This window comes from Gallinula chloropus, assembly GCF_964237585.1.
Source record: "Gallinula chloropus genome assembly, chromosome: 22".
NCBI lineage: Eukaryota > Metazoa > Chordata > Aves > Gruiformes > Rallidae > Gallinula > Gallinula chloropus.
Window position 1 is genome coordinate 8,744,973 of NC_140107.1, and position 26,389 is coordinate 8,771,361.

Here is a 26,389-nt window from a genome sequence, read left to right on the forward strand (position 1 = left end):
CTGAAACTGCCTCCAGTTATTAAGCACCAAGTAGGAGATGGCACATGCCAATACAGAGCCCATTTCACTTCTACCCCCTATAACACTTGGTCTTCAAATCTCCTAAAAACAAGAGACTAACACAGAAATTCTTCAGTCTAAAATCTGGCAGCATCAGAGATTTCATCTCTTCAACACAGCTGGATTGGCCCTGCACTGGTCCAAGGTCTTTTCTTCATACTTAAATAATAAAATAACAATACAACCCAACTCAAAAAAAAGCTGGAAATAGTAAAACAAAGCCCAAAAAACTGTATTTAATTGGCAAACACTGATAAAGGAGGGCCTGGAAGGGAAGCAGGACTAACTACAACGTGTGCTATACAGAAGAAACCTCCAGAGAACACCATATCTACAAACTAAAGGACATGAATTGAAGGGGACCAACTCTCAGCCTTGACGCAGCACGTGTCACCCTTCACACAGACACACGCTGGGTTTGTCACTCAAAAATAAGGGACTGACAGCCACTCTGCACTGTTCAGGATGACTGCCCAAGGACAGCACAGGAGGCAGAGATCCAAACAGCCCCCAGGTTCTGCTGCATTGCCTCATGTTCAGAAGCTGTACGGGTTCACCTGGCTCCCCAGCCACTCTCTAAGGGCTCCCCAATAACAGCAGCTCAGGAGAAGCAGCGAGGGAACAGCCTCTGCCAGCTGAGGCTGAATAAAGCCTGATGAGAGCAGAGAACACCCAGAGCAGTCAGCTCCACCAAAGCCTTTCCGAGAGGTGCAGCAGGCAGACTGGGGCCCCATCACCCAAACGCATCAGCTCGTCAGGCAAACCTCGTCAGGGCAGGGGGGTCTCACAGGGACAAAGCACGGGCTACTTACACGTAAAGCACAGTTTTCTGGTCTCCGACTTGTCCTCCATCACCCACTGTCAGAGTGTCATATCCTCTTTCTAGTTCAAATTCTTCAAAGGTCAGTTTGATAACCTGGCAAAGACGCAGCACGTTAATATGAATCAACTGCCGAGGCAGCCAGCAGATCCTCTTGTTTTATTTGTTTGTCTATCGAGGAGGAATTTACAAGAGCATTAATATCTCCAGGACATCACCAAAGGTGACTGTCCTCGCTTTTTATAGCATTGTAGCAATTCTCTCCAGACAGATTGAGCTCTTACTGAAATTACCTCTCAGATTTTTCTGCTTTATCTATTGATTTTCTAGATGACTGTATTGATAAAGCTCCCTGCGTGGGGATTCCAGCAGGCTCTTTTCCACCAGGTACCGCCACTATTTCTTTCATAAACCTGAGATTATGGTGATGGATTTGGATGTGCATACAGGGCAGCGTGCTTGTTACATACAGTGCAAGCAGGATGTTGCTCTGAAAGCTCCCTTGGCTTTCAGAAGCTTCTGTCAGACCAAGAAAAACTTCATGTGAATTAGTGCTGGGGCAGCTCAAGGACATTGGCTCAAGCGATCTGCAGGCACCATCATCACAGTGTCTGTCCCAGCTGCCTGATCCCTGTGTTCTCTCTCCTGCTCTATCCTAAACATCCACCCTGACTTGATTTACACACCACCCTCCATTTGGGAGCAGAGGTCCCACAAAAGCAGAGAGGTTCGTGTCCAAAGTTTCTTGGCTGCTTTGGAAATCTCTTAGTCTCAATTAACTGAAAATTATGATGTGACTCAGGGGACAAAGGTCTCAATCCAGCCTCGGACAGCACAGACAGACAGAAGAGGAAAGAGCTGAATTGATGGCAGTGCTTTACATCCACCCTGTCAGGAGAGACCCATGGGAACACTTGTTTCCCAGGGTTTTTAACTGACCAGATCCAGGGAAACACAAACACCTGAACCCACCAGACCTTTGTACACGTCCCTGTAAATATATTACCTCTCCCAACTTTTAACAGACTAAGTTCCCCAGTTGGGTTCCACATCCCTTTCTGCCATTTCACACAAGCATAAATTATCACAAGTGATTAACAAGAAGGGCCCCAGGCACGTCCTGTCACCATCCATCTCCTGACCCAGGGCAAGGAAAGGAACACCCATGTCTTGTAGACTCCTTCAAACACTTGAGCACATGTACCATCACAGGGGCACAAGAGGTTAAAGCCAAAAGCAATAATTAACTGCATTAACACAGGCCTCAAGGCTCGTGGGGGATCTCCAGCAAGCTGATAACATTCTTCTCCCCAAAGTCACTCAACTTCAACCCCTTAAGGAAACAGCAGTTAAGTCAGACGTGGATTTGAATCCCTTGAGTGTTCTTTAAAAAGAAAGACCAATGGGGGTCTATATAGTTCAGACTAAACTGTTGTGTGCAACAATCTTCCACCTATAAATGCAATTAACACTTCTCAAAAGCAAATTAGGTATTTTGGTGGCGACATTTAGCTGTATCACCCAAAAGCCCCAGGATTGTGGAACAGGCCTGGGTGATACTTCCCAGGAGTTTGGAACCATTAATTTCAGTAGTAGCACCAAAATATTAACCTGGGCAGAGTATTATTAAACCATGTAATGATGGAATAATGCAATTAATACAAAGAACACACTGCTGTAAAATGGCACACATCGTTAGTTAAATCAGTCATTCAAGTAAACTGCATTCTAAGGAGTCTGACCCTAATTAAATAACTAATTACATTCTAGTATGCTGAAGAGACTGCAACCTTGTGGCACGGGGACAGGATGCAGAATACAATATTTATTTACCCATTTTCCCATTTTCTTTTTGGTCTGAAAGCTGGAAATTATTTAATGATTCATTAAACAACAACAAGAGAGGTACCAGCACACCCAAACACACGGATGACACAAAGCCTCAATTTTAAGCTACTGAAGTGACAGGAAGCAATTATCAAAGTCAAGAAAATAGGCTGGAATGTGACACCTGATTTGGAGGCTCTACTCTGCGAAGCCATTTAGAGTGCAGTCACATTCAGAGGGAAAAACCATGCTAATTCTCTCCACAGAGAGCAGCAGCTCTTGCAGGAACATTCAAATGCTTTACAAGCACGCATTACTCATCCCCCTTCCATCCTTCTCCCCACTCTCAAGCATCTATCTTCATTTGGGATGAATCATCCCCTGGAGGGGCCCATCTCTCTCCGCCCATGACACAAGGAGCTTGGACAGAGCTTTATTTGGTGAGCCAGGCTCCAGGTGAGAACAAGCCCTGGAGAAATATCAACCAGCAACATCCATTATGTCAAGAAGGTTCAGAAATAGTTTTGATGCAAATTCACCAATTATCATATGCATATCTCAGTTCCCAACTAATTTATTTTTCCACTCTGGTTGAAATTGAGTCCCATGGCGCTGGGGACCAGGAACAAACCCTACACAGCCTGAACACCCCCAGAAACAGCTCTGATGTCACCTCCATACAGGAAATAACTCCAAGCTGCCAACGGCAGAGCGGCATGTCCTTAATACCCGTGATATGGAGGTTTCTGAGCAAACTTGGAGGGGATTATGTAGCTCAGTGAATCTGGCTCATAGTTCTCCTCCAAATATAGAACAGATGACTTGCAAATGAGTTCTAAATTCAGCTCGGTGGTTTTCCCATAGCTCATATTAAAAGCTTCATATAACAGGACATGATCCAAAGACCACTCAAGTCAATAAAAAGATTGCCACTGACTTCAGCAGGCCTCAGCTCAGGCCCATTGTGCTTTTATCTTCTAAGTATTTTACAGGCATTTTAATTAATTCATCCATTCACAATTCCTTCCCTCACTCGTGCCAGGGACTGTGCAGTGACAAGATTTGCACCTAAAGGCACTGGCAGTCCATAAGGTGAGTTCACCGACCATGCTCCCTGTGTGAGCCAGCGTTACTCTGCCAGGCAGGAACACCAGTGACTGAGTGGGCACTGTAACTCATACACCAGCACCTCCCAGCTTTGGTGTCTGGAGCCTTAAGGAATTCTCTGAACAGCAGAACACACTCAAGGGCAATTGATTTGCTTCCACTGCATGCCAGCTGAGGAGCACCAGAAGGATGGCCACCCATCACCTGAGCTCCCAACACAACACAGAGCTTGTGCTGCTGTTCCCACGAGCCCTGCATAGCTCAAAGGGACACAGGCAGAAGCACAGGGTGAGGATCGAGCAGGCACAGCAGCAGCTGTCCCACAGCAACTCATACTCTCCTCTCAGCCCTCCCCATTGAGATCCATCTGGAGATGGAGAGCTTTTCCCTACCTCTAAGTTACACTTCCAGGATGAAACATCCAAAACCCAGAAGCCTTTTACAATCTGATATTACTAATTAACTATTTATCACTTCAAAGAACAGGCAAAGAGCGGTCTCTTCGCAGAGTCAATACAAGCTGCTGATCTGACCATTCTGTCCTCATCTCAGTCGTGTCACCCCTCTCCACGTCTACGATGTTGCAGCCCATGAAGCCTAAACTAGAGCTTCTTTTGGTACTTAATCTCTGCTCCAAGTCAGTGAGTAGGGAAAGGAATGGGTTTTACCCATTTCAGCCCCTTTGTGGCTTATGAAAGCAGAGGATCAGGGCTTGCAGGTTCTGGTTTGTAATTAACAGTTTGCTATTACACAGGTTTAAAAGCCAAGGAAGAACTTGTCCAGGGGAAGGAGAGAAACTTTCCATAACTAGAAATTCACACAGACAGTTTGGCATTTGGAAAATGAGAGAGTCTGCTCAGAGAACTTACAGAAGGAGAAGCTCACCCTATCTGAAGGAAAAGCAGAAGAAGTCTGGGCACAAGGCTGACAGCGTTGGAAGGCAAATGCACAGAGCTGAAGATTAGGCTCTGAGGATTCAACATGAAAGCGATGTGACAAAGGGTCTGTAAAATAGGGGACATGCCCCACAGGCTATGACAATTGACTGCCATCTCCTCCCCCATCATCTGCACTGGAAAACCCAGGTGTGGAAGTGCTCACCTACACAGCACCCAGGGCACACCTGCATCCAGCTCGCTGCAGCCTTACAGGTCTGTTTTATACACACAAAACCTGGGTTTTGCTGATGTGTGAAGACAAAGCTGCACAGAGATGAAGGTTCGTGTAATACCCATAGCAAGCCTATGATGCTGCAGTGTTAGACACCCCCCCAGAGGCAGGGTGTGCCCAAGGTCTGCAGGCCACAGGCTGGAAGTACAGCTGACACTTGAGCAGTAATAGCTGCTGCTGCATGGGGTCCATTCTCTAGTTGCACATTACCCTGATGAAGGAGAACCTCCTGGGTCTGATTAACCAGTAAATCACTCCTAATAAATCAGTGCTGGAAAATATCCTGATTCCACACTCCAGTGTCCCAGGATTGGGGTCATTACTGCACACCAGTGCAGCCAAACCAAGACATCTGCTGGATGAATCGACCGGCTAATGACAGCCCTTGAACCACAAACCAAACTCCTGATGCAGAAATTGGAACCTAGGAATGCTCCTCATTAAAACCATAACCCACCAGTGATGTGGCCTTATTAACTGCCTGAACCGAGGTCAGTGGAGAGCTCAGCAGATCTCAATAGGCTCTTGAGGAGCCCCACCTCTACCTGCCCTGCCACCGCCTCCACCCTGGGGATGCTGAGCAATGGAGGCTGGAGTACAAGAAGCCATCATGTCAGCAGCAGCGAGCAGGATACAACTGCAGATGGGTGCCAGGATTCCTAAGGAACAGACCGATTTGGAGTGCAAGATGAGATCCTGGGATACTAACCCGTTTGGGAGACGCCTTCCTCGGAGCAGCGGCAGAAGGCAGAGCACCCAAACACAGGACTGTCCAGAGGCAGGCCCAAGGCATAACTGAGTCTGAGCTCAGTGCCTTGGCATGTGGGATTCGCTCATGAGCTAATGGAGATGATGTTAGTACAACCCCAGATACTAAGAATGAAACTTGCTGCCTTCCCAGAGCAGAAGATGGTGAGTGACACCTCAAAGCGCTTCTTGAGCTACACAGCAAAGTAACTTTAGTTCCTATGTTCCCATACAGATCTGGAGGAGAGGAGCAGGCTGAGTTCTCAGGGCTGGAAAAAGGTGCCAGACATTGAACATTGCCCCCCTCCCAGCCAGGGAAAACAGAAAGGACCTGAACTCCTGAGGGCCAAGGCCTGGTCCTCTCTGGGATCGGCAACCACACACGTGAAGCACACATGCAGACTGGTGGGGACAAAAATCCCTCAGTGAGCACAGAAAGGTTATAAATTTACAATACTGCCTAAGTAGCAGCAGAGAACCATACCTCCCCCCAGCCCGCTGGGGTGAAGCCCCCGTTGGTTAGGGGCCAGTCAGAGGGACAGCAGAAATCAGCATTCCTGGCACAGCCTTCCTGCCCAACTGAGAGCCAGCTTAATGAGATGCTCTGCTAAGGGGTTTGGCGTTTCACCACCATTCATGCCAAGATATCAAAGAGGTTTCGATTTAAAAATAATTACATTGGCTTTTAATTACATCCTTTAACAAACTCAATTTTTAGCAGAGAGGGAATGTGACGTGTCGCGGTCTTTAAAGACACATGGAAGAAGTCTAGGGTGGGAAGAGGGGGGCACATCATCAGGAACAGAAACCTGAGTGGCAAAATACCCAAGCAGAGTCCTCAGAAGCAGCGTAGCTATATGGCATTTCCACTGACAGGGTGGTGCAGCTCCAGACCTACCTTGGCTGGGTTTAGCGCCGTGATGACCCACACGCAGTAGGCGTTGTTGTCGTACTGCACGGGGTAGTTGGGAGACGTTATCACCCCACTGGGCCCACGGAGGTACGTGTCACACATCCGAGCTGTGGGGAGGAACACAAGACAAGTGAGGGCTCAGATTTGGGGTGTATACTGTGTGCTCTGCTCGGGAGAAAGAGGGATGTACACAGGGGGAAATGAAGAATTGCTGCTCACTGGCTAAAGGATTCCTTTTTGCCCCCAGGTAGCAGACATGAGGGATTTACCTGGGATCAGGAGCTGTGTGTGGTGTTTCCAGGGGCTATCAAACCAGACAGACCTCCAGACCAACCAACAACAGCCCTTTCTCTAGCACTTGGCTGATTTTATTAATTTTTTACTGTATTAAAGCCCTCACAGAAATACTTTTATGAGCAGTACAATGAAACCAGCTACAAGGAATATGCCAGGCAAGAGGCCATTCCATTTAACATCCCTTGGAGTCGTTATTTCCTTTCTTCACTGCAGGCAAGTATTTCTTTGTTAAGGGCTGACTTCATTCTGATGTGACTGTGGACTCAGAACCAGAGTGGCAGCTCAACTTTGTATCTTAAAAACATCTTAAGCAAAGCAGAAAAGTGCTTAAGCAGGACATTTTTGCCTGTGGTTCTCCTTTGATGTAATATTTAACCAGCAAACGTGAAGAACAGCGTCCTCATTTTGTAACTGGCTCTGGTGTTGTGATGGACCCTCAAAATCAATTTACCTCAAATCTCAAAGGAGCCAGATTTGCACATGTGGCACCTCCAAAGCCTTTTTATTGCCTCCCATCCAAACAGCAGTGAAGCCTGAAAAGTCACCTCCTGGCCAAACTGTTTGACTACACGAGAAGAAACACAGCTCAGGAAGGAGCTGAGGGCACCTATGATGCTTAAACTCCACCACCCCTGCCCCATCCTGGAGTCTGCTGCATACATCCTGCCCTGCCCTACAGAGAAAAGGAAAACAAACTTTTTAAAAAAGAAAAAAAAAAAATAACAAAGTTAGCAGTTAAAAATTTAAGTTGATTCATAGAATTATAATAATGCAGGCAAATCCTTTCTTATCTCTTGCAAGAGGACACCATAAATTTCCTTTATAGTGTCACATATTTATGCCAAATATCCTCTTACACAGATTCAATGTATTCCAGGCTTGTTTCAAGAATGAGATGGGATTCCAAAGCCTTGAAAAAATCTGCAGATGAAATTAAAGGCAAAAAAAAGAACTGAAAAAATACCAATTTATGACTTTAGGAGCTTTGGAGGGATTTAATTAAAAAGTATTACAAGTTGTTCATTAGTAGCGTTACAAATATCACAATTATGCATGCTGCTTTTTAGAGACAGGGAATAAAAACAAAATGGCCAAGGGCAAAATGGGCATTAGGTGTTTTTCCATCAAAAAAAACCCCTCCCTCCATTGAGTGATGGTTCACGGCTGGGCCACAGGATAATCTGGATGATGCTCATTAGAAACCAGATTAAGTTACCCCCACATTGCTGCCTAGTGGCATCAAGTCCCATCTCAGAGACTCTCCCTCTATCTGAGCTTTTCTAGACCTTGTTTCAGGCTTTCATCTTTCCTCCCCTCTCCTCCTTGTTCCATAAAAAGAAATCCCTGCAACAGAGAGCAGAGAAGGGCACGGAGAGCGATGCCGAGAGGTGAGGATGCAGTACTCAAGGACAAATATAATCCACATGGTGCAGACCTAATCACTTCTTATGAAGCTCCATTGTTAATGGAAATAGATTCATTAGTCCCATTGTGCACAGGAACAGGTGGGTTTTTTTTCTTAAAACCTGATTTTCTAGAATTAAAAAACCTGCATGAGACCCAGGTAAAGGTGTGACTCAGGCTGCAGAGACTGGAAATCTGAACCTGAGCTTCTCTCTCACTCAGCCAGAGAAGAATCACTGTTAGGAAGGAATCAAGACCCTACTGCCTTGGGACTATGAAGCTGACCAGACCAAGCTCCCATCTCCAAGAGCACAGACACTCAGCACAGCGCTGAGCACGGAGCAGCAGCACTGAGCTCTCCCCCCAGGCTGGGAACACAGAGAGAGGCTCTTCTCACTCTGCCCCTTGCCTGAGCCTGGGTTTAGGGACAGATCTGCACCCTGGAGCACAGGCTGAGGTTCAGAACCCAACCAAGCAACGACAAACTTGAGGACAGGACGGGCGAAGCACGAAGGGGATGTGAAGCAGATGAGTGCTCTCCACACTTCTAATAACTTGGAATTCTTCTCATCTTCTCACCTCTGCACACTGGCCGGTGGTCGCTCCACGCAACGATGATGTCACTCACTCTCTTACAGGTGATGCTTTTGGACCCTTGTAAGTCGTAGCCCTCGTTACAGGTGAACTGGATGCTGGAGCCTAACCTGGCAGACAGAACAAAGGGTGACATCAGCAACGGAGACGCTTCTGCAACTTTTTAGCATCCCCATGATTCTCCACATTGTGAACAGAGAGAGTTCACCAGCCCTCCAGGCAACAGCAGGAATGAATGAGGGGCAAGCCCATGCCTCGTGCTGGGCACGGTTTGCCTGAGGTGGAGATGGTCTAGGAACAGATCTGAGTCTTTCAATGCTCCTTCAGTGGGAATTTTACTCAGCACAGGAGCACAGACTCAGCCCCAAGAGATGCCACACTTGGGCTTCTTATGAAGAAAAAAAACCCCTTCTTTATCTGCCACTGAAAAGTTTGTTCTTTATCACTTTGGATTCTGATCCTTTGCCAGCTTAAGCCAGTGCTGCCTTATTCACTGAAGTGACACGATGCAGGTTTACAGCAGCTGAGAATTTATCCTGTGGCATTTAGGGACTAGCGGGAATTCCCTTTCCTCCACCCGCACCCTTCCCATCCATTTTCTAGGTTTTCAGGCGAATTTGATAGACTCAGGTTAAATTGAAAGACACTTTCAGTGCACAAAACAGCCATTGACAGCAAAATAAGATTAAATATTGATTCCCTGCTGCTAACAGCGGGGCGATTCATCCCTGCGTGCTTCAAATGAACGCCGGGCAACTACAAGGGAAGGAACAGCATTGTTTTAAACTTCATAAGAAAACAATTACCTAGCACCACACATACTTATTGACAAGGAACTGTACCGGTGCTTTGGGAAGTCACCTCAAACTCACTAGGGGCAGAGCCACGCTGTGACTTCAGCTAATTTGAAAGTGATGTTTTCGCTGGTTAAGACAGTTCTTTCCACACTTAACTGGAAGGGGGGCTGGGGGGGGAGGGGGGGGAATGAAAACAAACATTGATTACAGGAGACTGGCTGAATGCCCACGTTGTGAAAAGAGAAATACTCTGGAAGAGGAGAGATCGTTCCAGATCCTCATGTGGGACCCGGGTCTCCCAGAACACACACACGTGCAGGTTTATACACACTGGGTCTTTCACAGCACTGGCCTGGGCAAGCTTTGCAGCAGCAACACACTGAGGGGTGCAGATGGGTCTCTAAAAACAGACTACACCACGCCAAGGAGCACACACACAATGGGCACAACCGGGAGCTTTGCAGCATGCACAGTCACACACGCCAACGGTTCTTACCTAAAATCGTTGCCTATTCTTTTGCCTCTCTCGGGAATCCCAGGGTCTGGACACATATTATGTCCCTGGGACACACCAACCTGAGTTACTACAAAGCAAAAACAGCACATACAGAGACAGAATAGCAAAAGAAACATTCTTTCATCAACTGTCTTGGTGGATGTGGAGAGAAAAATGGCAACTGGTAGCTCGAGAACCTGAACGTGTTCCGTTTTGCTTAGAAAAAGCAGCTTTGGGAACCAATGTCACTGGAACCATTTCAGCTCAGTTTACACACCAAAGTGTTTTCCAGGCAACGCCAGCTAGGGACGCAGTTTTCCCTCCGTTCCACTACAGAAGCACCTCTGAGAAGAGTTGGTTTTTAGGGTTTTTTTTTTTTCATTCTGCAAAAATCACACCAATTAAACAGCCCATTTCCACGGCCTGTGATTAAAAGGGCCGGCTGTGACACGACAAGGTGACAGGCTACCGCCCCTTCCAAACCCATCGGAGTGGTGCCAGGGAAAGAAAACAACTCGATGAGAAGGTAGGTGTATGATACCAGGGGGGAAAAAAACCAAGCACAGAACAAAAGAGAGAAAGGAGAGGGGAAATGCAAGTCTAGCATTTTAAAGCAAGTCATTTAGTTTTCACTATGGAAAAATTTTATGGAGCAACCCTCAACATAGCTGCTGGCAAACGTGAAATCAATGAAGTGCTGATCAGCACTCAATAACCCCCTTCAAACTTTGTTCTCTCTCTCCCTGCTCCCACCATCCCTCTTCAGCCCATCCAATGGCGCAAACAAGCATTTGAGGATTGACTTGGGGGGGTGTAACCTGGGGGGAACCTGCCACGGATGAGATGAGATCTGGTGGTATACAGATTTCAGTTGAGAACTACGATCCTGTGGGACAAAGGGGTGATGTTGTCAGGGAGTTGTAGATGTTTATGTGACTTGGGGGGGTTTATTCGTATCGCTAAGGGAGGGATGCAGAGAAAACCGCAGCACTTCTTGGCAATGATGTGGAAGCAGCAAAGCATGAATTTGAACCGAGCATGGCTCTGTTCTGCCTGTCACTAGAATAAAGGGAAGGCATCTCCATTAGCCTTCAGAGCGTACTCTGGTAGCCCAGCATCCTGAGGACCACTGCCAAACAGGCGATGGTGCAGCCACACAAGTGTGTTCCTCACACCAGGTACGTTGGCTCAACAACCTGAGATCTGCATGGCCCCGGACACGGTGAAAGCCACGAGGTGTGTACACATAAATACTGACGTGAGAAGGAAAGCACATGGAGCATCTACACACACACAGACTGCACAGCATGAACGCACAAAGAGGCAAGGCCGTCAAATATGGTAATTATGTACTGGTTAATTACAGCTGGCATGGTCCAGCTGGAAGATACAACACCGTTCCTGAAGGACAGAAGGATGACTCTGCTCCTGCTGGTATGGAGCTTTCATCCCATCCAGCACCTACTCCAGCCTGCCCACTACCTCACTGAAAACATTACAGCTTCTGATGCCAGGCACTAAACTTTCATCCCACCACCTCCCACTGTGAGAGGACCTGTGTCCATCCCGGCTTCCCTTTCCACAGCATCTCCCACCCCCTGTGGGACCTGGAGCTGGGATGCTGCTGGCCCCGTCGCTGCATGGAGCTCCAAGTTCTAGTGTGCCCTTTGGTGCTCTGCAGACTCCTGCATGTGTTGGAGGGCAACAAGAGCAAGAGAGATATGGCTTTACAGGAAACCAGGCTGCTGGGAGATCATTCTCCCTCCTTGGCATACTCACAACCTCACGTTAAGCTCACTCACATGGACAAGCAGGGACAGAAGCATGAAAGCAGCAGGGTCTCTTTTGATGGACACGTTCTGTAGCTGCAAAGCTTCACTGCCACCTTTCACAGACTCCCATGATGGAGCATACACCAGTCTGAAGGAGCAGGGGTCCCTGCTGGAGACTTCCAGCACCTGCAGCAGCCACAACAAAACCTGCTCCAGGAGTGGGTTACCTCCAGCGAGTCTCAGAGATGCACAATCATTCCATGATCCTTCTGCACATGAAGCCACTGGCTTCTGAGAGCCCTTCTGATAGTGAGTGAAACGACGTGCAGTGCCTGAGGAGCAGAAGGCCAGCTGCACAGAGCATGCAGCATCACCTTTCTCAGGGCTTCTGAAGTCCCTCCCCACCTTGCAGGTATGCTGACTGTGTGCACAGGTACCTCCAAGCAGAAGAATATTAACACTTCAGAGCATATAAGCCAGGGCTGTATGTCACAGCTCCACACGGTATTTAAGGAACAGTGCTAAGATTTCTCATCTTACTTCTGTACCTTCTCCAGAGTACAACCACACTAACCAAGATACACCTGTGACGTACACACACAGCCACAGCTTCTAGAAACAGGCTGCCCAGAGAGGGGGTGGGTGCCCCATCCCTGGGGGTGTTCAAGGCCAGGTTGCATGGGGCCCTGGGCAACCTTGTGTAGCTCCAGGCCTGGAGGTTGGTGGCCCTGGCTGTGGCAGAGGGGTTGGAACTGTATGATCCTTGGGTTCCCTTCCAACCCATTTCCAAGGCATCACTACAGTTCTATGATTCTACACACACGTCTGCATTCAAGCACTCTTCGGCCCTTCCTTCCAGAGCACGTTACCAGATTGCCTTGCCGCACCAAGTGCTTTCCCCCACGGTCAAAACACTATCCAGACAACATTGTTCATCCCCACAGGAGTTACTCTGCACTGGCATCCCATCCGTTCCTTACATCCCACACCAGACGACAGCAACCTCAAAGCCTCCAACACAAAGTTCCTGGGAGAAGCAAGGCTGCAGGTAACCACCCAAACCCAGAGGCACCAGGAGGGCAGGTCGCTAGGTAGCAACTGCATTGCTGAAGACTAAACCCAGGTTTTCTTGTTAGCCAGCGTTTTATTAATATCCATATAACACACGGAGATAAAGCAAAGAACAGATAAGATAAAACAGAGCAAGGGGGAAAGCAAAGATATCTCTGTATCATGATAGCTGGGACGTTTTACTCGCGATGGAGAGCACAAGAGAAGGAGAGGCTGGATTAGATGGTCACTTAAGAGAAACTTTACTTCTGCTATCTTTGGCTTTAAACACACACACACAAACACAACTAAACCAAAGATTATAAACAGTATTTGTTATGCTGAGAACCTGCTGTCAGTACAGCGTCCGCCTGCCTCACGGTTTGACTGATCTACACCCAAGCTGTATCACTCCAAAATGAGCTGTTCGTGGTTACCAGGAAAACAACAGATCTTACAAACTGCAATGAACTGTTCAATTTCTACATTACAGACTCCAGGCTTTGCTCCCCCAAACCATGGAACTACTTTGCCACCCCTTCACTCTCCTCCTGATTTTTTCACCAGCTTCCTTCTCCTCAGGTATCTGCTAACAGCCACTTACAAGCGCTTTGTCTGCTGCAGAGATTTACTCCATCTGCTAAAAGAACCCAGAGCCTCCTTCAGTTCTCTGCATCTCCCCACGTTAATAAAGAAAGTTCACTGATGGATTCCCGAGGGACAGGTTTTTATTGACCTTAGGAACATAAAATACAAGCTACAAAATAAAGCATCTTCTAAAAAGGTTTTACAAAGACTCAACGTTTCTCAGCATGAGAAATACAGGGAAAGCAAGAGAGCTCTTCTACAGGCACAGCAAGGGGAGGGGTGCAGCAGTCATTAGTCGCTGTAAGGAGGTTAATCTTTCCCACCACGTTAAGGCTTGCAGTTCCTCTGTGGCTGGTCATGTTATTGGGTTACAAACCTCACCTAAGAGCTGACCACGCAGCTCGGAATCACGCAGGTCCAATCCCCATTTCCAGACGTCCAGATCTCAAGGACGTCTGCTGCACGCCCTACTTCAAGCCAAGCACAGCCCCTTCCCAGCCAAGGAGCCCACGGCCGGCTCCTCTGCTGCCCAGCACCCCCCACAAGCTGCTGCAGTGCAGGAAGGACCCACGGACACGCGCTCGAACCCCAACGCCTGGCGCACAGAGCAGGCCGACCTCAACGTTCGCATCCGGAAGCTTCCACGCGCTTGGCTGAGGCCTAAAACCGGTTGACGCTTGTGAAATGCCTTTGTGCTCGCACCTTTTAAACAGGTTTTGATGAGTGTGAACGCACACAGTGCCTCACTGATCCATACACCCCTCCCAGTCCCACCCAGCAGTGCGTTCCCAGGTATCCTGGGTCAAAGGTCAGCACTGGGATGCTGCTGTGTGAAGGCAAAGCACCACGTGTCACCCGCTGGGTGAACATGGAATAGACACGCTTGGTACTTCATGCAGCAAAGGAAACCATCTCCTGAATGCAATCTAAAATGCAAAAGGTGCTTCTTATCTCTTATCCTCTTATCTCCAGAGCAGTGTTCTTCCTTCTCTAGAAATGACTGGAGCAAAATGTCTTATTTTAGGGATGGGGAACGGTCTGCAGCACTCGATTTCAATTTCAAATCAATGCATTTGACCACAACCGGGTACCATCAGCATCCCCCCCCTAAAGGCCATGTTTTTCTCCATGCTTTCTTGAAAGGAGCACGAATAGCTGCTGCACCACTACGTTTTGGCTCCATTCAGACATGAGGCATGCACACTTTCGTCTGGCTGGGCTGGATCTGGCAGCTAACCACAGCATCTGCCCAGGGAAACAGAAAGCCTCAAAGACCTGCTGGGTATTAAGCCCATAGCTACGAGCTGCCTTACGTGGCCAGAAATTTGTCAAGGGAGAATTGTAGGACAGGTACAAAGAGCTCTGGAAAGCACTGCTGGTAAGAAAGTCTTTGGAAATAAAGCTCTAGCTATTACCAAGAGACACAGAAATTGCTAAATTTCTGATATTGGAGCCAGATGAAGTAAGAGCAACGGTAGGAAACTTGCACGATCTTTAATCAGCCTGTCCCACCTGTGTAATTATCTCTGACACATACGCAGGCTCAGAAGCTGGTGGAAGGTTGAGAGCAGAAGGGGATGGCTAACCGTGCAAAGCAAGGAAGCAAGGGGAGAAGAAGATAATGTTTTGGGCTCCTTTTTCTGAAAATGAACCATTTTCTGGAGACATCTTCTCCGACTCAGCATTTCTGAAGCTGGAAATTTACTGTAACAGAAGTGTGACAGCAGAAGGCTGCTCAAGATAGAGGTTAATCTGGGTTTACAATCCAGCCCATGCTGAGAGCAGTGCACATGGAAGGAGCTGAAGGCACAAGGGTTGTGGCAAGCACCATGTTGGTAATGGAAAGGAATTTGGGCCACAGCACTATCACCATCTATATTATTATTATAACTTAATAGCTTTCAGGCTGAGCTGCCTTCCTACGCCCTGTTTTGCCTTATCAAGTATGACAAGATTAGCGCTACACAAGATGCTGAATTGACAGCTCTGAAGACAGGAGCCTGCTCTCTGTTGGGTGAGGATAAACCAGGCAGAGGCAACAAGACCCTCCTACACTTCCCCAAAGTGCAGCATGGCTGGGACAGAGCAGGATACGCTGGAAAGTCCTTACTCAACCTTCAGCAGGGGTAGTGCTGACACCAGTCATTAGCAACAGGTCAGACTACTACAGGGAAGCATCCTAGTGTTCCCAGGAAGGAGAAACAGGAATTCTATACATTTTCAATGCCAGAATACTTACATACAGTAAAGACTCCCTTCCCCACACTCCCAATATCCCACTCCAAGCACATCCCTTGGTCTCCAGTGCCCAACACAATCAAAGCTAGTGGTGTTTTCCCACAGATTTATATTCTCACTTAAATGAGCCAAAAGTGTTTATTACCATTAAATTCTTCTTGGCAAGAATATATCATAGGACCAGGAACATCTTGCACACAGGGCTTATCTTAAAATTCAATTAATTTTCTCTAAACACGCCCCATCACTTTCTGCTCTGGAGATTTTGGGCAAAAGAGGGGACACTATGTACTCTAATATGGCACTAGAAATGTGCCATTTTCGTTTCAGGCAGACAGCAAGTCATGCTTTAAATTCAGTTGATCCATTTTTAAGTGAATTTTGCATCCAAAATTCAGGTGAGTGAAATGTCCAACCGGTACCTCTCTGATGGGTGTGATGGACTACGCAGCAAACCGAGCAATTACCTCCTCTAAAAGCTATTCTAAGGAATGCCACATCCTGCTCCTCTTCCCATTTATATAAAATACAAACCCAAGTTAATTCACATCCCTCTTGGTTAATCTTAAATCCCCTTAAGAGCCAAGTCACCTGTCCCAAGTCACACACACAAAGAAAGCCTGAGTCTGGCTTCGGATTTGAGAGGAACCAACTGTGAGGACAGAAGGACAGACCTCACCGATGCTGATACCACAGCAGGAAAACACCCCAGCGACCTTCTGAGCATACTTCTGACATGTCTAGTACCAGATGTGACTCACAGGAAGACCATAAAAATCCACATCAGCTCTTGCAGGGCAGCAGTATGGTTTTTCTGAGGGGACAACTAAATAAACCCCAAAGAGGAACAGAGAGAGACTGCTACTGCCCATGTAGATCTTCTTGCAGGTCTTTTTTGGGTGCATTCCTTATCCCTACCTCTCATTTTCCAATAGAACCATTAATTCAGTTTTCAGAACTGTTGATTTTGACACTTGCCACACTAAGAGACGACAGAAGGCACCAACCCCAGCCCGTCACTGAGCAGGAAGCATACAGTATATATTAAACACACACGCACCCATCCCCTCCTTTCCCACTTCAAGGGGTTAGTATATGCTTGTGAATAGAGCACTGGAAGGAAGTGATGCAGTAATGCAGAGGGAAGAGAGGGGAAAAGCATTAAAACTTTTAAGAGTGACAAAGTTTTTAGAGATTACTGGAAAGTCAAATGAAATGTTCAAGGAGATCGTTATACAAAGAGAGCATAAGGAAGAGCCAAAAAACTTACACACTGATGTCTTCTGGTTGTTGTCCTTGCTGGGCATTAGCTTCACCCCTCTGGACTTCATTTCAATTTGCTTTTTGACTACAGAAACACATTTAAAACAAAGCAAAGACAAGGCAAAGTTTTAGCAAAGTATTAGGGATCATTTTAAAGAGCAAATGCAGCAACCATCCCACACTGCCAGAGACCCCGTGTCCTTCCCATACAGCTCAGACACCCCCAAAACCACCAGGGCCCCCTTTTCATTTACCTTGGCAGGTCTGGACCAGTGTCTCTGGGGACCTGAGCCAACCTGAACCAACTGGAACATGAAAATTGGGCACACAACCCCCATCCCTCTGTAACCACACCACATGGCTTAACACCCCCAGCACGGGGAAGAGGAAATAGGGAAGCAGTAAGGTCCTTCAGGGATGCCAAAAGGACGATGCTGAGTTAGTTTCACCCAGTTTTATGATGCTGTTACTCCACAAATGCACCACACATGAAAACCATTCGCCACTTCTAGTGGCCTACAAACAGCCTAAACCAGTACATGGTAGAAACAAGGCAGCAGTTAAATGGCAGAAAAAAGGGCTGCATGAAACCCACGTTACTGGCAAAGAGAAGGGAGGATTTACAGCTCCACTATTAACAGCCACAGGCACAGTGATTGTAAAATCTGCCTGGTGCCTCTGCCAGGGGCCCCGGTGTGACCATTCCCCTCCCTGCTCCACTCCTCACCCAGCAGATGAAGAAAAACCCACGAGGGTGGCAGTGAGATTTCCATCCACCCATCGCCAAGAGCCTCCCAGCACCTTCCTCCCAGCACGAACACTCCCCACATCGCTGAGCAGCTCTTTGTTTTTACGATCTGGACTTGGCTGCTGCAGAGGCTTCTCTACACGAGAGGGTTTTGCACAAAACCTACACTGCCAAAACCATCTGGATACAGCAGAGACACAGACAGACAGCGGCTTCCTGCAGCGTACACACGGGTACCTCTGACTAACACACAGCAGAGTTTTTACTGGCATATTTTAAGTTAATGCAGCTGAAGAATAACTTCACATCAGGAAGCACGATGCCCAAATCACTTTACAGAATCCTTCTCCTGATGAGCCAGTCCTTAGCTATGGAGAAAACCCAGTCCATCCTCCACTTCAAACTGTTCTTTTCCTGTTCTTTACCTTGTCATACTTTCATCTCTAAATTAACACATTTCTAAGAGAAAGTTGTCAAGAAAAATTACCAATGTAACTAACAAGGGTTTTTTTAATCATCCTTTTCTGGCTTTAAAAAAAACCCTAAAATCTGTTTATAACATCTGTTTGCAGGAGCTTCAGACAGGGAGATGTCAAACATCATTCCTCGAAGCTTACCTAAGCTAGTGCTTTTCTGAGCGAGATGTTAGCCTGGAGCTTGCTGTTTATCGTTTAGTTGCAGCTTTCTGCTTTCTCTTTAAATAAAGCAGTTTTAACTTCAAACTGAGGTCTGCATTAGCTTAGAAATATTCACAAAGGAAAGCTTATGTTGTTCAGGTCTTTCTTATTAGTATCTTTAATCTGTCGGGGGTTTCTTGCCTGCTTTAGGAGGAGAAAAATATAATTAAGGGTATGGCACTTTCAAAGCAAATTTAATACACCCCCTTTCCTTTGCACTGTAATCCACCTACAGATGCACATGGAGAAGAGCAGCAGGTTCCAGAACACCTATTCCTCCAGGTGAATGGAACACCTCCTCCGGGTCCCAGCATGACCATTCTGGGATGTTTGCAGCCTGCACACTGCACCAGGGGACCAAAGAAAGGACACAGGGCTACAGAAGCTAACATTTCTGGGTGAGCCCAGAACCTTCTGTCCTGAGGTGACAGCTGTAAAACACACAGGAGGGCCACCAGGCTGTACTACAGACCATGGGACACCTCACACCCCCTCCTGCCTGTGCACAGCCAGCATCCCCCCAGTGATGCTCTGACACACAAACTCCTCGCAGCAGCAGACTGACGGAAGAGGTGTCAGGGTCCCTTATGGGCACACCACAGCCTTTTCCCAGTACACCTGAGGGGGGTCATGGCTACCACTGTGTTCTGGGCAAACCCCCCTCCACCCTTTTGTTCAGTGCAGGGGGAGCAGGCAGCAGTCCCCCACCCATGGAAAGGCTAAACCCCCACCACCCGTGGCCGCTGCCCTGTGCTCGCTGCCCGGCCACCCTGTCCTGTCCTGCAGCACCTTCCTGGGGGGGTTCCATCCGCACAGGGCAGCGCAGCACCAGGGCTGGGGCTTCTCCTGCTGATGCTGCAGTGCAGCACTCAACCTGTCACCGGGATAAAGCGCTGAGGAGGTCCTGGTCTGCTTATCCTCCGTAATGCTGCGGCTAATGATTCTCTGGCACTTTCCAAGCAAGTGCAGGGATAACCTCATAGTCACGGCCAATATTCCCTCCCAGTCAATAAAACACAGTCGAGCCCAAGTATCTAAGGCTCAATTTGAGCTATTGCAGGATGTACAATGGCTCATGACTTTGCAGTATCTAATTCATCGCTCTGTACGGCGCTTTGGGGAACCATCGGTAAGAAAGCAGCTTTACAAAAATCATTTCCATTTTTATACTCTCCACAACTTCCCATCACCAGTTACTTTATACAATTACCAGGGAATTTTCCCTCCCAGCTGCACTTGGAAAAGCACAGGTCTGCTCATTTCCACACCATAAAACAAGGCTGCAGCCTCAAAGGACAAACCAAGCCCCGTGCCCTGCGCATGCCGTAGTGATGCTCACACCATGGCTGGGTAACACACCTTAACACTGGTCTCACAGGGCTGCTGAACATCCCAAGGTCCAGCAGAAGGGAACCACTATAGAGACCTCCCAGCTCCCAGCCATGCACACAAGTGTGTATTTTTTAAAGCACACACTACCAAACCTCACCCACAACCACTCCCACCTCCCAGACCCCAGCAGCCAGCCAGCCCCACTCCAAACCTGTCACTAATGGAAAGCCTAGCTCCAAAACACCCCACAGTAATGAAAACAAGCAGCAGAAACCAGACATTCATTACTAAGGACCAATCCTAAAATAGAGACTAAACTGCATTACCCATGAAGTATATACTCCTCTAATTGCATCGAGTCTCTTTCAACAATAATTGATAAAGAGAGATCGCTGCACACTCGCCTCTTAATCCTTCATTTTGTTTGCGACATGGAGACAGAATGATGAAAGCCAGGCTCTACAAACTACTCAGATTAGAACAAGTCAGAATACATTATCACTTCCTCTTTTAAAAATAAAAAAAACCCCAAGAAATAAATAGGAACAATTCTCCCACTCTGTGCCCTCAAAAGTCTGCTATATAAAAATCTATTTTGTTTATAAATTTGAATGTGGAACAGTACTACAAAGGGCTGTGTCAGGGTAATTGGATGAACAGAGATTCCTCTGTTTTCTGGAGGTTTTGCTGCTCGTACGTATCTGATAGATCTAATGGAATACTCAGTGTCCTGTCAGATTTGAGAGATGACATTACAAAGCTTTTCCAGCAAGCAGGCAGTCTGGGGTGTTTCTTTTAAACCGATTCATGTTGCTCTAAACAAGAATTTAAGGAGACATTTATTTTTAATTTAGAAAACAGCATTTCAGCAAAAAGTCTGTTCCATGAAGCCCCAGTGCCCTTGCTGGGGGGTTGCCTGAATCCCTTGTCCTCTTGCCATCATGTGGGATAGTATGGCTGGTTGCTTTCAGGGATTTTTACTTGGGTTGGAGGTGAAGAGAAACACCCCAAAACATAACCCATCCTTGGAAACTGCTCGTTCATCCTCCCATCAGCCAGCCTGAGCAACAGGGACTCAGAGCCCACAGCAAGCACCAGAATATCCCAGTCTGCTTCTTGCCCAGGACACTCAACAGGTTGCACAGCATAAGCTATAACCCCTTTGCAGCCCAGATCTGCCAAAGATTAAGCATATATATCAAACAGATACATATCCATAATAGCCACACACATCATCAGACCATAGTAAAGCTGACAGCTCTGCTGCTGCTCTGTGTGGGGGCTGAAACGTGCCCACATTTGTCTTTCTACCTGAGGGTGGGGGACAGAAGGGGAAGGGAATGGGGTGGGAGAGCAATGGGACATGTTATGTGTTGGAAACAAGCAGCTAAAGAGCAATTTGGGATCCAAGTTGAGTAATAAAATCCGTGGAAAGATGGACTACACTGTTATTTAGATCTGCTTGGCATCATTTTAAATGCAGCAGCTTTTTCATTGCCTCATCACTTCTCACGGCTTCTAACCCCTTCACTTGTCCCCAGAAAAGGCATTTGTAGCTTCTCTCCTTCCCATCTGCAGGTACATGACACCTTCATGGGGAGGAACACAGGAGGAGTTGGAGGAAAGACGGGAGAAAAGGACCCTTTTCCCCAAAGCCCCTTTTGGCAGCCCTTACACAGGGTGCAGGGAAAAAGCATTGGAAGGAGAGATTCATCTTACATCAAAGGGGAAAGAAGATGGATAAAACTTTAACTCTCCCTGGAAGGGAAGGAATTGACTGTATTCACAATAAAGAAAACCTGTGTACAGCCTGATTGTATCTAACCTTGCTTGTACCTGCATCAAGAGACTCAAACTAGGGCACGGATTAGGAGGAGCCGAAACGGAGCGCGCAAAGGCAGCGAGCTGCTAGAACTCAGTGCCAACGTCAAACGAGCTGGAAGGGAAATTACTTTGTTAAAGATAATCAGGAAAGCCAGACACAGCCCTCGAGGACAGAGGATGTTAATGAGTGATGTGTGTACACATCTTCAGAAGTGGACAATGAGTTAGATTCAACCTACCCTTCCCTGGGACGAGCCTGGGGTCTGCTCATGTCTCTGCTGGGGACAAACACCTTGCAGCTGCTCTACTTCCCATGGCTTATGTACCCTGGTATTTATTTGTGCACATTACAATATTTTATGTTCAAACAAGTTCATGTTCCTCTGAAAAGGGTCCTGGGCATCTAACGTTCTACAGATAAAGAACCCACTGACTGCAAAAATCCTGCCTTTATCCCTGGGGGCTGGGGTTCTTTAGCTTGGTTTCTTGGTTTGGTTTTGTTTCAGCAGTGAAATCTTTCCCACCAGATGGAAAGAACCTGACAAGCTCCACAAACACCAGCAAGTGTGTGAGGGGCGAGTGTCAGATTCCTTTTTTCCAGCCAGACACAGGTCCTGCTTCAATGCCACTTCAAGAGCACATTTTTAAGTTCATCTTTTAACCACTCCATACACAAAAGCACAGTTCATTACATCTAACAAAACAGTTTCCAAGGAGTGTGCTAGATGAGAACCCCCTGACATTTATCTAATCAGAGGAAATTATAACATTAATCTTTACTTTTCTATTTTAAAAAAAGAGAGGATGATTCAGGTGTTTTAATAGAAAGCAGCAGTCCTGACAGCATCAGAAAATGTCACATCAGAAGCCATCAGCCGCACGCAGCCGTTTATTAGACAGAAAAAACAAAGGTGTTTTTTCTTGTAATACAGAGTTCTAAGTTAAAGGAAAGCAAGGGAAGTGAAATAACAATGGTGATTCATAAAGTAAAGCCCATGTGGAGGCCACGACAACAGTGCTAGAGCTAAACAAAGGGAAGCACCAGGGCAAGTCTGCCCATTTATCCAAGGGAACTCCTCTCCCTTCGTTTTGTTCCTGTTAGCCTGGGGATACGGTGCTACTTCTGCTCCCACTTCTTCCTTTCGAGGGAAGCTACTGAATGACACTGACACAAACCTCTGGAGAGGGGATGAGGAACTGGATGTCTTTCCTCCTTCCAAATCCTCGGCTCCCTCAAGCAGTGCTACAGCCACAAAATCCTTCCAGACCCTTAGAGAATGGTGTAAAGGGTCCAAAGGAACCCACTCCAACCCACTGGTGACAGTGTGGTCCCAGCTGCAGTTCGCCATGAGTTCCCTACAAACCTCAGAACACATCAGCATCTTCTCTCTGCTGGATTCCTACAGCAAAAGATTTCCTCCCCCCCTCAACAGCATCTTCAGGCCCCAATCCTGGGATCCATCCTTCTAGGGACAACCAGCAATACAGAACAGTTTACACCTGACTAGAAACTGGTGCAGTGTAAACGCAGTCATGGTCTCTGTGGGACCTCAGAGTGCCCTTGGCCTGGTGGCACCGTGTCCGTACGGCCACGACCACACAGTCTGCAGAACCACAGGCAAAGAACCATCCCCTTTCCCCTAACGAAGCATCACAGCATCTTCCCATAGCTCACAAGTGGTTTTCACTCTCCACGTGACAATACCTGGATGCTCAGCTGGAAAAATCCAAGTTAACACGATGCAGAAGGACCATGCAGGACGTGAACTGTATGTCCCAGGAGAAAAGCAGCCTGGCTAAGCCCGCGCTGGGAGGGGTGAGCCCGGGCAGTAAGTGTTTACCTTGATACTGGGCACTGAACCCCTTCTGCCTGTGGTTGCCATCGGACGTGAAGTGAAGCCGCAGCCAGTTTTTACTGCTGATAACCGGGGCAGGCAAGTTCATCCCAGTAAACCTGCAAGAAACCAACCAACAACAGCCAAAGGTTATTCTGACTGCGACTGACGCCCCAAAACCCCCATCCCTTTGGGCAATCCTGCTCCTCCAGGAGCGTGGGAAGCCCTGAGTGAGAACCACACGCTCAGAGGTCACACCCCACTGCCCTTTCTGTAGGCCCCTTCTTTGTTTTCCCATGGGATGGTGACACATCTGTAATCCCAGGGGTTTCCATACAAGGGGCTGAGCTGCATAATCACAGTGTGGTACCAAAGAAATGAAACAGCTGGACCAGCCCAGAGGTTCCATCTTCTCCTGCACCACACCAGGCGAGCGGAGGCACAGAGCAGCTCTGAACAAGAGGAGCTCTATGTGTTTCCTCAGAGTCTCAAAGCTCTGTCACCTTCTGTATCTTACTGACATCATACAGAAGTGACACGAAATCACCCCAGGGGACACGCTACACCTAAGGTACCAAGGCGAGCTTGACCCTCAAGCTTACTCAGTTCCTGTTTTCATATTTGTTAACCCTGCTACAAAAAAGTATGTTTATTTTAAGTGAGGAAGAGAAGAGACTGCAAGAACAATTTTCTTTTACTGGAAACAGCCAGCAAGAAGCACTGATTTATGATCCACCCCAACCCGGAGGAGATTGCAGCCATCAAACACGAGGTGCAAAGCTCTGCAGCCCATTAGCAGTCCTTCAGCAGCCGTTCTCTTCGTACCTCTTCATACTTTTTTTATTTTTAAAGTATTATGCTGTTTGCTTTATTAAACCCCAGACCATAATTCAGGCTGAGCTGTCACATGCCAAGTCCTAGTCTGGAACGATGTTTACCGAAGTCACAGCGCTCCCGAATTGAGGTATATGATGGTAACATTAACCATGGCACAGGGAACAACACTACCATGACAAAAGCTATTATGGGCTCCTATTATTGTTAATGAAAGCCCATTTAATTACTGTCACTTATTTAAGAATTATCAGCATTCCCCCTCCTTTTTAGATGAAGGTAAAGGGATCCTGGAATCTATTCCATTCCAAAGGATGCTCTGGGTTTCATTATGACACGTTTTCAGCAGCAGAACCAACAGCCTAGAAATGTTTCAGAAGCCCTTGGCTCAGCCAGCACCTCCAGAGGTGAGCTGACCTTGTTCTAAGGCAAACGGTACAGAGCCAGGGTGGCACTTGGCAGCACATTTGTTAATGGCAGCTGAACTGCAATGCAATCCTGCTCCACTGGTTAATGAAATAGCAGGGATGATTACGCTGCATAACTAAAGCATCTCTGCCACCTACAGTACAGACTTTAAACCTCGTATTAGCTCCTGGCTGAATTCTGCATTACAAAGCACGACCCAAGCCATCCTTCACACTACCAGATTGCTGGAGATGGTTCTTGACCATTTCCCTGGTATTTTCAGCTCCATTTTTGCATACCCTTTTGAAATACAAGGAGTTATAAAAATATATTCCATCTGGCCTTCTGCCATCCTTGGGTAACTCCAAGACAGCTGAACCAATTTCACTTGGAACTTTTTTCAGCTAACGAAGTTCAAACACACACATTTTGGGCTGAGATCAAACATGGGATGCCTAAAACCAATTCTGAGAAAGTTACTGTGGCTGGTTGTTATGACAACATGTTTAAACTTAATACTCTTACCCCCAAAGGCTATTTTATTATTCATTCTGAATCAATAGTCAAACTTCTCATAAATAAACTTTAGGTATGCAGAGCCAAATTGTACTTTCATAACTGTGGAGAGCAGAGTAATTCAATTGCCTGATACAGGAACCAGAGAATAATAAAATTAACCTGCCTGAGTGAGGCAGAATTTCCCTCTCCTGTCCCTCTGTCCCATTTTTCTTTTAAATATACACCTCCTTGTGAGGAGTGAATTCTGTAGCCTGCAGACTGGGAATCTACTTACACAGACGCTTTGGATTAACTATGTGAACAGACCACTATTAACTTCTGAGGATCCCACACATGTGAACTACTCGAATTCTACCAGCTGAGTGAAGTAACACTTTGAAAATCAATTAGAAAAATTAACAGATTGCACTTCTTGCTGCCTTTGCAATAAGTAATTACTGAAGGCAAAAGCAGGCGGAGAGAAAGAGAAAAATAATCAATCGTAACCTCAGTGCTCTGCACCCACTTTGTGCTGCTAGGAAGAAATACAGGAGATTTGGGGGGAAGGGAAATGATCCCCTGAATTTCCCTGCATGGAAATTTTCATCAGCACCATATGTCATTTGCTTAAGACATTGACAGCTTTCTGAAAGGACTAAATCAGCCAAGAAATCACTATCAGGTCCTCATTTCCATACACACCACTGCTCAAACCCTCAGCGCACAAAAAGACCGTATTCTCCAGGGCTCCAGTCTCACAGACTCCTTTTTTCCCTTTTATCTTCCTACCCCTTTCATTCCTGAAGTTAAGCAGCTCATTGTTAGCATCAGGCTGCAGGTTGCAGCATCTGGAGCTACTTCAGATCCCTGGTCCTCAGCATCCGACCCAGCTGAGACACACCAACAGCGATGGCAAAGGGGAGGAAGCTGCTTCCTTCTTCACACCCTCCAGGCCAAACCAGTCTGTCCCAGCAGCAGAGCACCTGAGTGCCAGAAATCCCAGTGAAATTCCTTCTCCCCAAGTCCCCAGGACAGTGACCACAGGATGAAGGGCCCCATCCCATGGAACTGCACATTGCCCAGCACCAGA

At 47.1% G+C, this 26,389-nt stretch overlaps 1 protein-coding gene across 1 annotated transcript in view; it reads right to left on the bottom strand.

Annotated features, from left to right (window-relative positions):
* The window catches only part of CSMD2 (CUB and Sushi multiple domains 2), a gene marked incomplete at both ends in the record, with an annotated part of 270,482 nt that overhangs the window by 128,694 nt on the left and 115,399 nt on the right, over nucleotides 1–26,389 (bottom strand). Inside the window, 6 exons of the mRNA XM_084274397.1 lie at nucleotides 873–976; nucleotides 6,630–6,751; nucleotides 8,925–9,049; nucleotides 10,233–10,320; nucleotides 17,151–17,228; nucleotides 23,566–23,678. Coding sequence (XP_084130523.1) covers nucleotides 873–976; nucleotides 6,630–6,751; nucleotides 8,925–9,049; nucleotides 10,233–10,320; nucleotides 17,151–17,228; nucleotides 23,566–23,678 — 630 coding nt within the window. The remainder of the gene's footprint in view (nucleotides 1–872; nucleotides 977–6,629; nucleotides 6,752–8,924; nucleotides 9,050–10,232; nucleotides 10,321–17,150; nucleotides 17,229–23,565; nucleotides 23,679–26,389) is intronic.